The 18,810-nt window shown below is 41.7% G+C and overlaps 1 protein-coding gene across 1 annotated transcript in view; it reads left to right on the plus strand.

Annotated features, from left to right (window-relative positions):
* The window catches only part of LOC137657724 (putative GTP-binding protein 6), a 45,338-nt gene extending 42,118 nt beyond the window's left edge, over positions 1-3,220 (plus strand). Inside the window, exons 8-9 of the mRNA XM_068392169.1 lie at positions 794-939; positions 3,021-3,220. Coding sequence (XP_068248270.1) covers positions 794-920 — 127 coding nt within the window. The 3' untranslated portion in view covers positions 921-939; positions 3,021-3,220. The remainder of the gene's footprint in view (positions 1-793; positions 940-3,020) is intronic.
* The last annotated feature ends 15,590 nt before the right edge of the window (positions 3,221-18,810 follow it).

Raw genomic sequence — 18,810 nt, forward strand, 5'->3', positions numbered from 1 at the left:
TCCCCTTCAGAGGTGTAAAGGCTACTCATGAGTGGCAGAGGCAAGGGACAGGGACATGACCCTAGCAAGCAGGACAATGCCCTAAAGACTAACCACATATACATAAGATCAGTGTCCAAGCTCCCTCTCCACCCAAGCTAGGACTAACGAGGGCCAGGCAATGGATGCTGATGGTTCTGCAGTTAGACCTATAGGCTCCCCCAAACCCCCATTCTTAGCTCGCAAGGATGGGGAAATTGCAGCCACTAAAGGAACTAACGAGTTTGAGCGGGACTTGAAACCTATTCTAGTGATCACCAGGCAGGGACATTACCAATAGGCCACCACAACCCCCTTTTGGGCGAATGATTCTTCCTTTGACCACATACTAATCTTTTTGTACAGGCCAGTCCCTATCAGATGTGGGTCAGTAGTCATCTCCTTTGCTTCCATCTGGGACCAGGTAGACTGTGAAATTAAATTTTCCCGCCTTAGCCACCCCTCAATCCTGAGCTAAAGATAAAAAGTGAAGTCTTTTTGACAGGAAGGGGGTGTCATCACTCGCCCACTTACAACCCCTCTCATTAGTATTCCCTATTTTAAAGAACTCAGGGTTGTATAGTTAGTTAAAATTCAAATTAACTTTAAAATTTGTTGTATTTGGTCTGTTTTACATACTGTAAAATATGTTTTTGTTTGGAAATTAGTTACTGCTCTTATCCTATAATCTTTCTAGAAGCAATACTAGTCGTTAAGTCTAATAATCAGTTTTATTTTTGTGTTTGTCATTTAAGTTTTATCTCTTTGGTTTCAGTTGGCTTCGAAAGGCAACAGGATTAGTGTCACAGGAGATGGACGAAGAAAATCCTCAGGTTACACGTGTAGTTGCAGTGATGACTGATCAAGAAATAGCTGCATATAAAAGAAACTTCAGAAAATAAACATACAGTTGTCAGCAAAGTGAGTTATGTATTGAGAAATATTTTCTTTATTCTATAAGGAATCATTATTCTTTGTCTCAGGTTATAAATCAGTGTACAATATTGTTTTTCTTGCATTAATCCTAAGCCTAAAATTTTTTAAAAAATATTTTTACTAAAATGTAGAGCTTATTTTACATCTAATCGCGTGGGGAGAAAAGATGTAGAAATATTTACAATGATGTTTCGGTATTGTTTATAAAGTAGACCTGCATTTGAAAACTTTTTCCTGTTTATTTCACAATTATTAAAAATAGATCTGCACATGCTTTGTAATGCCATTAAATAATTACATTAGTAAGTACTTTTTATAGAAATAGATAATTTCTTATAAAATATTATTGAATTTCCTTCAGATTTTTAAAATGTTTTGAAATAAACCTTTACGCTTCTATTGAAGAAAATTCCTTTTGGTTAGTTACTTTTGTATACTTCTCTTAATCTGTAGGAATTTATTTTCACATTTAAGTATTTTCATAACTTTTATTTCCATCTTATCAATATCACTGATCTTCGTATGGGTTCAGTGTGTGCATATTTAAACAAAAGAACCCAAGAACATTATGAATTAAGAAAAATTAAGGGCAACCTTATGTGGGTTTATACTGGGAGACAGCTATTCTGTAACTGAGTCTACTGAACTGTAGCCAGCGCTGCCGTTTTTCTACACAACACTGTGGAATGCTGAGTGTTGCCATCACACAGAGCTGCCATAAATTCGTAGCTGCTGGTGACGTCAAATTTGCCTCCGTTTTCTATCCCATCATGATTGGTGAAATAAGCTTTATTTCAAATGTAGATCTTTATTCTACTCGACGTGGAATTATCCACGTCATATTATAACCCAAAGTTACACTGATTTCAAGTATTTAGCATTATTTTGATGAATTTACATAAATCAACATATTTTACCATATTTTTTTTCACATTTTTCTTCCTATTCATGCACTGATTCATGCTTCAAGTGAATGACTGTGGATGTAGAAAAAAATTCTACAGTCAGTTGCCAGATGTCACAATATTTCTACAGTAGCACACGAAATTCCACGAAACGGCAGCCATGCTGTAGCTACCTTTCTTTAATGTGTGTTATGCTGCTGGCTATGCACTCATTGACTCTTATATGTTCAAACAGAAAGTGGTTGTTGTTCAACCCCTGAAATTATTTTCAAGAGCCAAGACAATACAGTATTTTCTATAGAAAAAATTAGAAATACTAATCTCTTCAAACTGAGAAACATTAGACACTACATTTTTATGATTTTTTTTTTTTTGTCCTTTTATTTAAATACTTAGGAGAGAGATGTATTAATCTGAATTGCATGTTTTCCTTTCTTGCAGAAATAAGCTTCATGTTAAGGAGAGTAAATTTTAATAAATGCAGTGTTCACATACAAATAAAGGGATTTTGACGAAGGAAAAATCTATTTCTGGGGAGAGACCTGTGACGCCCGGTGAAAAAGTCCTTCTTTTTACTTTTTCTGATATAAATCTTCCAAATATACCAGAGAAAATTAAAAGCATGGAATGCAGAGGTTACAACCCTCGCGCGAGCACCTTGTTGGTGTCGTATATCTAACAAGGGCGTTTGTAAAACACTATTCACAGTGTTTTATAGAAGTGAACATATACTGTATTTCTATAAATTTGTTTTCAAATAGTTACATTTAAACTTTCTGTATTTCAGATGGAAATATATTTGTGATGTTCATTATATTTTTTCACAAAGAAAACGATTTATAGATATGGAATACAGTAGTTATTAATTATTTTCGTTTGAATGTTAGTACATATAGCTGTAGAGTGAAAATTGCTTCAAGAAAGTGTTTTTAATCACTAGTTATTTCAGTCATTATACACTAAAAATATTTTTCTTCACATTTCCATGTTTTTGGACTGAATACTGTGTATCAAATATTAGCTGTGAATTCATTTAGATATATTTCCATAAATTCTAAATATTTGGCCTAGAAATTAATTGTGAGGTGTTGTAGCATTTCTTAAAAATAGTCTTGTGTCACTGAACCTTTATACCAACTTTCTCTTACATTATTTTTTCAGAAATTAATACATACGTGTGACAGAGACTGAAAGCCTACGACCAGACAGATAAAATACCGGCAAATTAGCATCATATGGAACCGAGGAATCTTCTAGGAACAGCCTCATGTGTCATGTTTTGCCTTCCATTAATTAGTGAAATAAATTTTATTGAAGGGATGGTAATGTAAATATTTTAAATATAAATTTGTAAAACTTGAGTACTATACAGTATTGTTCTTTTTATTTATTCCTTTTACCTTTAAAAATTATTTGGACTTAACCTCAGCAGTTGAATATTTTGTTACTGTGCTCCACTTCAAATGTATAATTTTCAAAGGGGTTCCCAAAAAATGTCTAGGTTTTACTGACTACAGAAGAGATTCTGAAATGTAACAAGAAAAGATTAACTGAAATTACAGAGAATTTTGCTCGAAAACATGGATGTTTATTAGATAATCAACAATGTTCTCATGTTGAAACTGATCTCATACGGAAGTTTTAAATGTTCAAGGTAGAGAATTTTATCAGTGAAAGTATACAATTTATAAGTGTTATTTTAACTTTGCTAGATATTATAGTAGTTATCGTAAGAAAGTAAATTATGCTCCCTCTTTTAAATTTTCTGAAATCAGTAAATTTAAAAGTTGTACTGTAACTATATTGAAAATTAAACAGGTTATTGTAGGATTGGATAAGAAAAGTTTGGATCTAATAACTCTTCATAGTAATGATGTATATCTGGAATTATTTTCTGTAACAAATTTTCTTATTTTATACATATGTCAAATGTTAGTGTATATGTTATGTGATTGATATTCCCTTAACCCTTTTACTCCCAAAGGACGTACTGGTACGTTTCACAAAATCCATCCCTTTACCACCATGGACATACCGGTACGTCCTTGCAAAAAAATGCTATAAAAATTTATTTTTTCATATTTTTGATAATTTTTTGAGAAAATTCAGGCATTTTCCAAGAGAATGAGACCAACCTGACCTCTCTATGAAAAAAATTAAGGCTGTTAGAGCAATTTAAAAAAAAATATACTGCAAAATGTGCTGGGAAAAAAATAACCCCTTGAGGGTTAAGGGTTGGAAATTTCCAAATACCCCGGGGGTAAAAGGGTTAAAAAAGTAAATTTTCTTCCTAATGTAAGACCAAAGATAGAATTTTTAAGAGTTCCTCAATAGCTAAATTACATTTGATGTAACAATATCCGTATGTGCACCTTATGTTATTTATAGCCATTATTAGATTAACTGCAGTGTCCCTTTATCCCCTACTTGTACTCACTTTTTCAGCCATGTTTACCTCTGTTCCAACTTCCTTTCTTCCACTTTTCTTTTCAACCTTATTTAACTGTTAATTCATTATTAATTCATGTTGTAACATTTTTGGTTTTCACCCAATTGCACTTCATAGCTGAGTGACCTCCATGTCCTCAGCACTAGGCCTTATGCCATAATTTCATAAATCATTTGGTAACTCATCATTTTCACTGGCTTTTTTAGGTCTCTGCTGAACCCCAGTGCGGGGTAACATGGCAAAAATTTCATAAATCCATTGTAAATTAATTTGCACAGGAAGATTGTCAAAAATCATTTGTTGAATGTAGCCATGAGGAAAATACATTTCCCAGTTTTTTACAGTGAAGAGGTTCCTTAGTACTCAAAGTTGTCTCAAGAAAATAAATGTGCCCTTTACACTAAACTAAGATCTTCATTCACTTGAGTAACGAACTCGCCATATTTGGTACTTTTTATCCCTACAAAAGTTAAGTGTTATCAGTTCTGGATCATAAATGAAAAAAGATGCATATTCATTACATAATGTAATAGTCATAGATTTTATGTTTGAAAATTTTTTAATTTTTAGTACATTTGTCTCCCAATTTCCTGTTCCCATAATTCTGTTAGGAACGAAGTGGTGAGGGTGAGAACGGGTGTAAGAAATGAGTTAGCGGCTAGAGTGGATATGAATGTGTTGAGGTGGTTTGGCCATGTTGAGAGAATGGAAAATGGCTGTCTGCTAAAGAAGGTGATGAATGCAAGAGTTGATGGGAGAAGTACAAGAGGAAGGCCAAGGTTTGGGTGGATGGATGGTGTGAAGAAAGCTCTGGGTGATAGGAGGATAGATGTGAGAGAGGCAAGAGAGCGTGCTAGAAATAGGAATGAATGGCGAGCGATTGTGACGCAGTTCCGGTAGGCCCTGCTGCTTCCTCCGGTGCCTTAGATGACCGCGGAGGTAGCAGCAGTAGGGGACTCAGCAGTATGAAGCTTCATCTGTGGTGGAAATGTGGGAGGTTGGGCTGTGGCACCCTAGCAGTACCAGCTGAACTCGGCTGAGTCCCTGGTTAGGCTGGAGGAACGTAGAGAGTAGAGGTCCCCTTTTTTGTTTTTGTTTTTTGTTTTTGTTTCTTGTTGATGTCGGCTACCCCCCAAAATTGGGGGAAGTGCCTTTGGTATATGTATGTATGTATAATTCTGTCATTTACAGGAAAGATGGATGGAGGAGGATGGTAGCCCGCGTGACTTCCCTTCCATTACCCAGTTGTTGCTTTGAGATGTCAGAGCTGGAGGTTTGTACTAGTACTTGAGAAGCTGGTGTCAGGGAGATATATAAGCCTTGTCAAAGATTAAGGTAGAATTAAAAAAAAAAGGATCAGTGTGATAGTAAGGCTAATAAGAATAGGAAGGTAAATTTAAATGAAAGTGACAGTGAACACTGTTGTTTCTGTGAGGAAACAATATTGTGATATTTTTGGATGATTGTTTTGTAATGTATTGGCAAGTGGAATAAAACTTTGCTGCAGGTTTACGGGATCCATTATAAGAAGTCGAGGACAAAGAGCGAGCTCTTCCTCAACTGATTTCAGTACTGTTTCTTGTCAGAGGTTGAGCGGTATTTATAAAACAAAGGGTTGTAGTTTAACCCTTTTACCCCCGGGGTATTTGGAAATTTCCAACCCTTAACCCCCAAGGGGTTATTTTTTTCCCAGCACATTTTGAAGTATATTTTCTTTAAATTGCTCTAACATCCTTAATTTTTGTCATAGAGAGGTCAGGTTGGTCTCATTCACTTGGAAAATGCCTGAATTTTCTCAAAACATTATAAAAAATTTGAAAAACAAATTTTTATAGCATTTTTTTGCAAGGACGTACCGGTACGTCCATGAGGGTAAAGGGATGGCTTTTGTGAAACGTACCAGTACGTCCTTTGGGGGTAAAAGGGTTAAGCTCTTGCTCACGCTTGACAATGCTCCCAGACATCCATCCATCCTCCATCAGGGTCACAAATCGTAATGTGCAGAAAACAATATTGTGATATTTTTGAGTGATTGTTGTGCATTGTATTGGTAAGTGAAATAATACTTTACAAGGAGAGAGAACAATATTGTATTATTTTTGTCCAGTTATCTATTGTGTTGGCAAGTGGAATAAAACTACAAGGAAAGAGAAAACAATACTTTGATATTTTCAGGTGAGTTTTTTTATATTTTATTAGCTAGAGGATTAAAACTCTACAGTATGAGGAAAGAAAATATGAAGTATCTATTTTTAGAGATTTATATGGTTTCTTATTTACCAGTGGAGTAAGACTTTCTAGAAGGAAAGAATACAATCTTATAGCATAACGATAAAAATATAGTATGTTATGATACATGTTACAACTGTCTTAGTTCAGATTGTTAGGTTTTCCTGTAGTATCTATATTTAGATGTAAGGTGTCAAGATATGTTTAGAGATAGGCAAGAGATTTATAGTCGGCCCTCGATATTTGCGGATTCAGCCATTTGTGGTATAAATAACTGTATAACCTACATATTAGATGCTAATTTACCTATTCGCGGTTTCAAGATAAGTACTCTCGCGAGCCGACATATTAAAACCGACTGCGTGCCTTTGCACCCAGCCTACTTTGCGGTCTTTCTCTCTCCCCATACCACAGCACCCTTACTCTCGCTGACTCTAGTCACTCTCACAGTCTCTCCTCGTGTGCGCGTCTCCCACTCCAGTACTTTTTGTTCAAGCATCACTTTGCTTTAATGTACTTCGTCGACAGCATGGCCCCCAAGAGATATTCAACGTCTGAAGGTTCTGCTAAGAGGCAGAGGATCGGTGTGACTTTTGAGAAAGTTAAGTCTTTCAAGGACATTATTGTAGATTATTGTATATATTATCTTTCGTATATGCACCCTTTACTAATCATAAATTCTGTCCGTTACAAACGCATGCGCATAAGTCGCACTGTCAGCACTCCGTGCATGCGCATTGATAGTCGTCTTGCTTCTCTTGGCACGAGCTGTACGCCTTGCAGAGCACCACTGTTCATAACCCCTTGCTGTATGGAATAAATGCAATCTACGACTCGGGACTTTACTTCTCCATCTCTGTAATCATCTGTCTTCATCTACAAGACATCATCACCTATCACCATGGCGCAGTGACTAAACCATTCAGCATTTTAAGGGAACACCGGAATCCAGCATTTGCATCGAGCCGCCATTGCCCATTTCCCCTCGACTACAAGTGGATTTTACAGTGTCTGTGCTTTGTTTGCGAACCGTTCATGCAGTGCCAGTGCAGTGTGGTGTTAGTGATTTTATGTTAGTGGGTACTATTTCTCTTGTGTGTCGAGCCCTTCATGCCCATATAAGAACCCTTTTACCCCTACTCATCACAAGAAAGCGAGGTACATCCACCCTCTTTCATCACCGGAAACGCACTGCCAGTGGCCGCTGCCCAGCCTACCCGCCGCTACTCCCCACCACCCAGGAGCCCTCCCATGCTCCTCCCCCGTTGCCATATGCCACTTTATTCACAGTGATTTTTAAGATAAAAACTGTAGAAAGTCTCTTTTATCTTATTATCTTTTCATTTAAACTATGGGTGACAGCTGAAAACGTTTTGCAATGTCGACTACCTCATATCAAGACGAGTCTGGGGATATGCAACATGACCAGGACAATGAAGAACGCCAGTTGCCTTCACACCCAGGCTCACCAACAGACCGTCGAACCCCACCAGCCTTCTCAACGATGGAAACCCTGCCTTTACTCTCACCACACCTGACTATACCGCCTTCAACAGCTACAGGTGGGGAGTTAAGGCTCCTTATCAAGTACCTGGAGGAATCTCGACAGGCCGAGTTGGCTACACGTCGGAGAGAGGAGGATCAATGTCGCCACGAGGAAGAACTACGTCGCCAAGAGGACAACCTAAGAAGAGAGGAGGAAGCCCAGCGTTTCACCGCCCTGTTGCAGCTACTCACGGTCAACCCTGGCCACCAGCAAGCAACACCACCGGACTCGCAACAACTTCCTACTCAATCGTCAGTGCCTTCAAGTTCCCTTCACCCACTCCCACAGAAAGCCATCGCCCAAACCCCACCGCCCTTACGTCCCGATGCCACATACCAAGTGTTTAGGGAATGGCGTAGACGCTGGGATGACTACAGTGTGATGGTGGACCTAGGGACTTTACCTACCAGGAAGCAACTAATACAACTTCGTATGTGCCTCAGCCTGGAGACTCAAAGAATACTGGAACATACACTCAACGTGCCACCAGACACAGATCGGAGTGTGGAGGAAGTCTTAAATGTTCTCCAGGAACACATCAAGAACCTGCGAAATGAAGCTTTACGTCGCAGGGACCTGCTTTCCTGCAAACAGAGGGAAGGGGAAAGCTTCAGTGAGTTCTACGTCAGACTGAAGCACGTAGCAGAGGAAATCGACGTCTGTCCTGGCCAGTGTGCAGTTTGTGAGGAAACTCAGCTTAAGATGATCATCATCATGGGAGTCAGAGATGAGGAGCTCACACAAAAACTTATTGCCCTGGACACCTCAGCTTCTTTGGCCACCATGGTCAATGAATGTCGCTCTTATGAGGCCACAAGGACAGCCACCACCGCCATACGTGCCCCTCCTTCTAAATTGTGTGCTGTCTCTACTTACAAGAAAACTAAGGGACATGGCAGCAAAGGTGCTACTTCTTTCCCAAACTGTAACAGGGACACTTTTTGCCTTTCCTGCACAAAGAAGCACGGCTCTGCAGAAAAGTGTCCAGCTGCTGACAGCATATGTGGAAACTGTGCCGGCAAGGGACACTGGAAGAAGACTTCAAAATGTCCTGCCAACAAGGCCACGTGTAGACACTGTGGCCGAGTGGGTCACTACGACAGATGTTGCCGACAGCAGATGAATGCCAAGCAGGGCGGCCCACCCAAAGCCACGCCCCCCTCCATCAGGCCTTCAAATTGTCGCAAGGTTGAGGCCCTTTCCACAACAACTTGCCCTTCACCGGTACCCGTATCCCTCGACCTCACCTACAATGGTGAGACATCCAAGATTCTGATGCTGCCAGACACAGGAGCTGACGTATCAGTGATGGGTCCACAGCACTTGGAACTGCTTCAAATCACCAGGGACGAGCTACAACGTTCTGCCACCTCAGTGACACTCACAGCAGATGGATCACAGATGACACCAGCTTTAGGTACCCTTAAGGCCACTCTCTTTGGCCAACCGATCCTGTCATGCCATGATCCAAGTCCATGAAGGTATCCAGATGCCACTCCTGTCCTACGCACACTGCAAGGAGTTGGCCATCATACCGCCAGACTTTCCACGGCCCATCCTACAAGTCGTCCACGTGAACCGATGTAAGGATCTACCCCTCCACGCCAACTCGACCCCTGCTGAGGCCCGAGAATATTTCCTTAGAACCTTCCCTGATGTGCTTGTGTCTAAGGAGGACCTTAAAGCAGCTCCACTGAGGTCGATGGCAGGACCTCCAATGAAAATCCACCTTAAAGAGGACGCTGTTCCATTCGCCATTCACACCCCACGGCATATCCCCTATGCTTTCCGCGAACCTGTCAAGATAGAACTAGATTCTATGGTCCAGCAGGGTATCATCAAGCCTTGTGGAGACGAGCCATCGGAATGGTGCCACCCTCTAGTTGTCGTCCCAAAGGCGAAGGGAGTTCGCATCACAGTGGATCTCACCAAGCTGAACACTCAAGTCTCCAGACCAGCCCACCCTTCGCCCACACCCATAGCTGCTGTCCGTACCGTCGATCCCACAGCCAAATTCTTCACCACTGCGGACGCTCTACACGGTTACTGGCAGATGGAGCTAGCGGAGGAGGACCGTCATCTCACCACTTTTATTACTCCTTATGGACGCTTCCAGCATTGCCGAGGATCTATGGGCTTCGCTGCCACCGGTGATGCCTACTGTTACCGCGGCGACCTAGCTCTCCAGGGTATGAAGGAATGTGTCAAGGTTGTCGATGACATTCTCATCTTTGACGACGACTTACTGTCACATTACCACAGGATCCACGAATTACTCACTCGCTGTCGCAAAACCAGCATCACTCTCAACAGAGATAAGTTCGTAGTAGCGGAGACCCGAGTAAATTTCTGTGGATTCACCCTTTCCGAAGAAGGAATAGCTGCCGATCCAGGACGAGTCACAGCTCTGCAAGACTTTCCCACACCTTCCAACTTGACGGACTTACGTTCTTTCATGGGGTTAGTTAACCAACTGGCAGAGTTCACTCCAGATATCGCCCTGACTGCACAGCCCCTACGCCCACTCATGAGCCCTAAGCGCTCTTTTATTTGGACACCGGACCACGATCAGGCCTTCAAACGTGTGAAGCAAGCACTTTCAAGCCCTCCAGTTCTAGCGTCTTTTGACCCAACTTTGCCAACCATTCTCCAGACTGATGCATCTCGTCTCTACGGAATAGGCTACGCTCTCCTCCAGGACCATGGTTCCGGACGTCTCCGAGTAGTCCAGTGTGGATCCCGTTTTCTCGCAGATGCCGAGACGAGGTATGCGACAATCGAGTTGGAGATGCTTGCTGTATCTTGGGCTCTCACAAAGTGCCGTTTGTACCTCCAAGGACTGCCATCCTTCACTCTGCAAACAGACCATCATCCACTAGTGCCCATTATCAACAGCTACACGCTGGACATGATCGAAAACCCACGGCTCCAGCGAATGAAGGAACGTATGTCACAATACCAGTTTACTGCAATGTGGCGTGCTGGCAAGTCTTTATGCATTCCAGATGCACTCTCACGCGCACCTGTCAGCTACCCAACGTCTGAGGATATGATCGGCTGTGCTGAAGTAACGTCACACGTCAGGTCTGTCATCAACGTCGTAATAGCCTCCCAGGAAGAAGATGCCACAATCATCAACGCCAACCGAACTCTACAGGACATGTCAACAGCAGCGCAGGCCGACCCTGACTACGTCCGCCTTCGTGATTGCATTGTGTCCGGATTTCCCACGAATCGGTACGACCTGCATGCTTCTTTGCTACCGTATTGGAAGCTGCGAGAAGCCCTTTCTACTGATGGCACCCTCGTGCTCTACGGTGCCAGAATAATAGTTCCTGCCGCTCTACGTCGCCACACTCTCGCCAGACTCCACGACAGCCACCGAGGTGTTGAAGCCACTAAACGTCGAGGTCGACAAACTGTCTTCTGGCCAGGGATAGACTCTGACATTGCTAACACCGTTGCTGCCTGTGAGCCCTGCCAAGTCCTACGCCCAAGCCAACAGCAGGAACCTCTTCACAACGATGACCACCCATCGAGGCCCTTCGAGTCGGTATCAGCGGATTTCTTCCAGGTAGCGGGGAAGTCCTTCCTTGTTGTCGCCGACCGCCTCTCCGGCTGGCCTGTGGTCGTCCCTTGCAAGGGTGACACCACTGCCTCCTCAACCATACGGCACTTGTGCCACTACTTCAGAGAGGTAGGTGTTCCCCTGCGCCTATGCACCGATGGAGGACCCCAGTTTACTAGCAGAGAGTTTGCTGACTTTGCAGAGCGTTGGGGTGTACACCACATAACTTCATCGCCACACTACCCGCAGTCTAATGGACATGCCGAGGCCGCCGTCAAAGCTGTCAAGCACTTGATCCTCAAAACGGCCCCTTCAGGAAACATTGACTGTGAGGCTTTTGATCGTGGCCTCCTTGAGTTACGTAACATGCCTAACCACTCTGGTCGCTCTCCTGCCCATATCCTGTATGGCCACCCTCTCCGTACTTGTGTGCCCGCCCATCCTCAGTCATTCATGGAATGTTGGCAAGAAAAGGCCCATGATTGTGACCGACGAGCTGCTTCCAGAGCGGCTCAAGTGAAACACAACTACGACGCCCACGCCCGTCCCCTGCCCAGACTGAATGTGGGCCAACATGTCCGTCTCCAGGACCAAACATCCCATAGGTGGGACAAGATCGGATTATCATGGGTGGCACGAGATCACGCGAGTACGAAATTCGCCTCCCTAGTGGTGGAGTGCTACGTCGGAACCGTCGCTTCTTGTATCCAGTGCCCAGTCCCAATCAAGTTCCCAACTCTGATCTCCCTGTGGTCCCTAGCTCTGACATAGAAAAGTCATCAATTCCCTCCATAACTTCCCGCAGGTCTCCAAGATTAAACAGGCCTACATAGTGTACAAGGCCCTTGTGCCATTTACGCAACTGGCTGCATAATTTTATATTTTATACATTTTATGTTGTTTGCTTTGCACACTATTATTTACTTAGTTCATTGTATGTAACTTGCTTAGTACGTTCAAGATACCTATTTGAACGCAAAAGGGGAGGGGAGGTGTAGATTATTGTATATATTATCTTTCGTATATGCACCCTTTACTAATCATAAATTCTGTCCGTTACAAACGCATGCACATTAGTCGCACTGTCAGCACTCCGTGCATGCGCATTGATAGTCGTCTTGCTTCTCTTGGCACGAGCTGTACGCCTTGCAGAGCACCACTGTTCATAACCCCTTGCTGTATGGAATAAATGCAATCTACGACTCGGGACTTTACTTCTCCATCTCTGTAATCATCTGTCTTCATCTACAAGACATCATCACCTATCACCAATTATGAAGATTGTAACCGTAGAAAGACTTTTCTGCATTAACACTCTTACTGTGAGGTACAGTACATCGAGAAGAACTCAAAGAAGATTCGGGCTTCACGTAGTGTGAAGGTTGTAACAAAGGCGAAAGAAAAGAGCATTATCCGAATGGTGAATGCCCTGTTTCTGTGGATCGAGGATTAGCATCGCAAGGAAATTGCATTGACTTGTTTGTCATCTAAGAAAAAGTCCAAGTCTGCTCCGTCATCTCACTCATGATAAACCTCAGCCATCCTTTAGTCAAGACGCCACATTCCCACAAATGCTTTGCTTTGAAGAATGTGAAAATTACTGGGGTTTACCTCTGCAGACTATAAAGCAGCGAGGATTTTCCCGGATGAGCTGCAGAACATCATTGTGGCACAGGGGTAAGAGCCGGAACAAGTTTAAAATATGGATGGAACTGGTTATGTTTATTGACATTTATATGTAAAATTCTTAGGTGGTGGTTTACGCAATTTGTGTGAATTTTTCCAACTTTCAACATTGAAAATATAGAGTACCGTACTGGAACATTTCAATAGTGTGGTACAGTATTACAGTTTTGTAATCTGAATTAAGTTTTTGGTACAGTATTAACACTTTACTGTAAAGTATGTATCAGTGCTGTACAGTATTTATTTCATACATAATTTATTATTTAAATGGTTGTACAGTAGTGTATACTAGAGTACGTGTGCTCAACATAAATGTTAATTAGCATACATACTGTCCATGTTAAGTAAAATTAAAACATAAGTAATACGATACAGTACGGTACTGTAGTGTTAGTTAAATTCAAATTTTTTGTACTATTACATCACATACACAGCATTGCCAATGAGGAATGTCATGCTTCCAGTTTCAAGGCAGCAGAGGCCAGGTAGGTTGGCAGTACAAAATTTGTTTCTCTAATATACATAATTGCACGTACAGTATTTTCTATGATTTTTTTCTCACTTGTTGAAAAAATATTGTTTATTATAATTTACAATTTAAAATATTACATATTAATCAAACCCCACTCTAATAATTGTGCCTTTTTCTGTCTTCACTAGGTGTACATTGATTTTGTGTGTAAATGGCACAGGACAGCTTATTAAACGGCCTTCATTTATAGATCAGCAAAGCCCATTGTACTTCAAAGCTGCAACATGAATATGCTGCTGGTTCACTAGATTCATAACAAGAAGTTATGAACAATGAGCAAGCACTTCCTCAACTGGTTTCAATACTGCTTTTTGCCAGAGATGAGTGGTATTTGCAGAGCAAAGGGTTGGAATTTAAGGTCATGCTCACCCATGACAATGCTCCCAGACATTCATCCTCCATCAAGGTAATGAATCCTTATGTGCAAGTGGTGTTCTTTTCACAGAACACTGCCTCAGCCATCCTGTGGACCAGGTGTTGATTTAAGAATTTTAAAGCCTACTACAGCCAAGAAGTGATGGCCCAAGACAGTTGTGGATAATGACCCTGAACTGAAGGTTTTCCAATATTGGAAGGGATACACGTTCAGTGAATCTATCTATCTGTTGTCGAGGAATTTGCTGAAAATGACTGTGGCAATGGTGTGTGAAGGACTTTACTGTACTGACTTCAGTCTAGATGAAGCTTTCCAGCAAGCAGTCGAAGAAGATTATGACAGCGAAGTAAGTAGAAGTCAAAGGCTTTGAGGAAGTGGCTGAGGACAAGATCTTGAAGTTGCCTGATGGCCATGACGAGGAGCTAACTGAGGAGAACCTGGCTGAATTAGTCCGTTCAGACTGGAGGATGAAGGTATCACACTTGTACCAACCGTGTGTCACACGATCATACATAGCAACATTTCTTTTTTTTTTTTGTATATATTATGCTTTGTATCTTCGCTCTCTCCCCTCACTGATAGAGACCTGAATAAATATGTAAAATAGGGTTCCCTGATCTAGAGAGGCGAACTGTAGGCAGGTCATCTGGCAGGGGATAAGCAGGTTTTAGACGATCAATGGAGACCCAGTCTTCTTTGCTACAAATGTTTAGTAAGTATGCTTTCGGACTGCGTCAGATCACAAGGAAAGGGCCCATGTAAGGGGGCCGTTAGCGGTGGCTTGCAAGTGTTGTTGCGTAGGAAGACGTGCGTTGCAGAGTGCAAGTCTGTCAGTATGTGATGCTTCGCTGGGGGCTTGTAAGTCTAGCGGCAGGGAGTAAATTTTCCCACGACGTGACGTATGCGATGGAGATCGTCGGAGGAGGTTGCAGAAGGAAAAAATTTGGCAGGGACGGCCAACGGGTCGCCATACACCATTTCAGCTACTGAGATATCGAGGGCATCTTTAGGAGTGGTCCTTAGTCCCATCAGGACCCAGGGAAGCTGAATAAACCAGTTTGAATCCTTGCAGCGGGACCTCAAAGCTGCTTTGAGGGTGCGATGAAAACGTTCAACCATTCTATTGGCAGCGGGGTTGTAGACAGTTGTCTGATGTAGGGTGATGCCCAGGAGATTCGCTAATGATGTCCACAATTAAGAGGTGAAAGTGGTACCCCTGTCAGAAGTAATATGCTCAGGGATACCAAATCTTGCAATCCATCCTGAGAGGAAGGCAGATGTACACGAGATGGACATTGCAGTTTCCATGGGAATGGCTTCAGGCCAACGAGTGGAGCGGGCGATAATGGTAAACAGGTAACGATGTCCTTGTGATGGGGGTAGGGGGCCTACAACGTCGACGTGAATGTGGGCGAAACGACGCTGAGGTTGAGGAAAGGTGCCCACTCCTGAATCCGTGTGTCGATGTACTTTGGAAGTTTGGCAAGAAGTACAGGTGCGGACCCAATCTTTAGCATCCTTAGAAATGCCGTGCCAAATGAACTTCGTCTAAAGCAGCTGTGCAGTAGAACGGCACGAGGGATGTGAAAGCCGTGAATTAAATCAAACACCTGTCGGTGCATGGGAGCAGGAATCCAAGGTCGTGGTCTACCAGTACTAAAGTCACAGAGCATGGTGGTGTTGGAGTCGTCGAGGGGGATGTCTTCCCAACGGAGGGATGTGCAAGATGTCCTACATGCTTGATACTCTGGATCCTGTCGTTGGGCTTCAGCCAAGGCATTGTAATCCAATCCCAGTTGAACGGCAGCCAACATGTTTCTTGACAGGGCATCGGCTACGGGATTCATTTTCCCAGAGACGTGTTGAAGGGTGCAATTGTATTCAGCCATGGCGGAGAGATGTCGACGTTGACGGGCGCACTAGGTGTCAGACTGTCGAGTGAAGGCGTGCACCAGAGGCATGTGGTCTGTGCGAATGACGAAGGGCATACCTTCAAAGAAATGGCGAAAGTGACAGACTGCCAAGTGTACCGCCAGCAATTCGCGATCGAAGGTAGAATAACCCGATTCTGCCTTGGACAGTTTTCTGCTGAAGAAGGCCAATGGGCGGGGCGACCCGTTGACCACCTGTTCGAGTACTGCACCAATAGCGACGTTGCTGGCAATGGTGGAGAGGAGAGGTGGCATGTGGGATTGGAAAAGTGAGCGCAGCAGCGGTTGATAGGGCCTTCTTTGCATTGCAGAAGGTCGCTTCTTGAAGGAGACCCCACTTCAGGTCTTTTGACTTGCCCTTGAGGGAGGTGTAGAGGGGAGCAAGAATGACAACAATGGCTGGCAGAAAATGGTGATAATAGTTGATCATACCCAAGATTTCCTGCAGAGCTTTGATGGTCGAGGGCGTGGGGAAGTTATGAACATCTGCTACCTTCTCAGGGAGGGATGAACTCCTTCAGGAGTGATGCGGTGCCTAAGAACGACACTTCGTTTGAGCCAAAGGTACACTTGTGATAAACATGTAAAATAGGGTGCCCTGATCTAGAGGGGTTCACTTTATTTTACATGTTTATTCAGGTCCCTATCAGTGCGAGGGGAGAGTGAAGATACAAAGCACAATAGATACAAAAAAAAAAAAAAATTTACTATGTATGATCGTGTGACACACGGTTGGTACACACTCAAGAGATTAGCAGAGATGTCACAAATAGGGGAAGAATTAAATTAAAAGGGATACAGCATAGACCCTTTACTGGTACGTGCCCTGAAGTTCATGTGTTTCAGAGATGATTGTTTTGCAGCCTACAAGAGCATCTTCATGACCTAGGTAGTAGAGAACCCTATTTGGTTCATTATCCTGAATCTCTTTCTTTGCCTGTTATATTTCATAGTGTTCCTGAACACCTTGCGGTATTCTTATGTTCCATAACTGTACTGTATGAGGTGTATATTATCTTTAAGGTTTTTGTCTTATTTTTCTTTTCTTTGGGCTTCTATTAATTATACATTTTTGATGTCGTGTATTAAAGAAATCTTTCATGGAACTGAAAAATTGATTATCGGGACGAAGAAAATTTTGAGTTTTCCATAACCCCCATACGACTGAAGTGAAAATTTGGTAATTGTCCTTAATCAAGAATAAAACTAAAATAATGTCTTATTCATTGACATTAACACATTAATAGATTTGATTTGAAGTTATAAAAGTTAATATCAAAGGTACTGTAGTAGATTAGCTAAGTTACCAGCCACCCAGTGAGTTACTACTTCTAGAATGTTATAGGGTCCTTTGACTGGCTAGATGGTAATATATTGGATCCCTTTCTAGTTGCAGCTCATTTTTCCTCTGCCCACACACACCAAATAGTCAGACCTATTTTTTACATATTCTCCTTTTCCTCATACATGACGAACTCTTAAGATGACTGGAAAAATCTTCCTCACTCAAAGGGTTAACTACTGCATTGCAATTTTTCAATGGCTAATTTTCACTTACGGACTGAAAAAATCTTCCTCACTCAAAGGGTTAACTACTGCATTGCAATTTTTCAATGGCTAATTTTTACTTACGGACAGAAAAAATCTTCCTCACTCAAAGGGTTAACTACTGCATTGCAATTTTTCAATGGCTAATTTTCACTTACGGACAGAAAAAATCTTCCTCACTCAAAGGGTTAACTACTGCATTGCAATTTTTCAATGGCTAATTTTCACTTACGGACAGAAAAAATCTTCCTCACTCAAAGGGTTAACTACTGCATCGCAATTTTTCAATGGCTAATTTTCACTTACGGTAGAAGAAACTCGAACTACGGTAAGCAGCTCTTCTAGATGAACATTCCAAAATCAAACCATTGTTTTTTAGTCTTAGTGTCATAGCTTCTGTACCATGGTCATCCGTTGTCTTGAGTGTATAATAAGGCACATTATTCTATTGGTTTCCTTATATCCTTTCCTCACTTGGCTATTTCCTTGTTGGAGCTCTTGGGCTTGAAGTATCTTGCTTTGCCAAGTAGGGTTTCAGTTTAACTAGTAATATTAATAATATTTACTATCAATAAAATAATGATGCATGTGTGATTTTTTCCATAATCATTCTAATTCATCATCCTTGAACTTTCTTTTGAAAATACGCTTATCAATGATTAAAAAACTTTATGTATACAACTATACATGATGTATATTTTTCAGTGAAATGTGGATTTAAACTCCCATAGATATTTATATTTTTCCTACTTTTAAATAATAGTACTAACTTTTATTTATTACTATTACCATTATTATTATTTAACGAAATATATCATGTCCCAACAAAAGAAAATGTTACGATTAAAACGGAACAAGCTCAAAATTAAGAAAAAAAAGTGAGAAATCAAATGTATATTTTATACACACTTCAGTAATATGTGGTGCATATTAAATGCAGCAAAGATAAAGCATTACCAAATGAGAAATACAGATATGCCTATTTTTATCCATATGTACAAAACAATATATCCATAATAAAATGTAATTGTAACTGCCTCAGTGATAATTTACCAGTCTTATTATTCCAGAAATTACAGGATTTAT

This window comes from Palaemon carinicauda, chromosome 18 (genome assembly GCF_036898095.1).
Source record: "Palaemon carinicauda isolate YSFRI2023 chromosome 18, ASM3689809v2, whole genome shotgun sequence".
Taxonomy (NCBI): domain Eukaryota; kingdom Metazoa; phylum Arthropoda; class Malacostraca; order Decapoda; family Palaemonidae; genus Palaemon; species Palaemon carinicauda.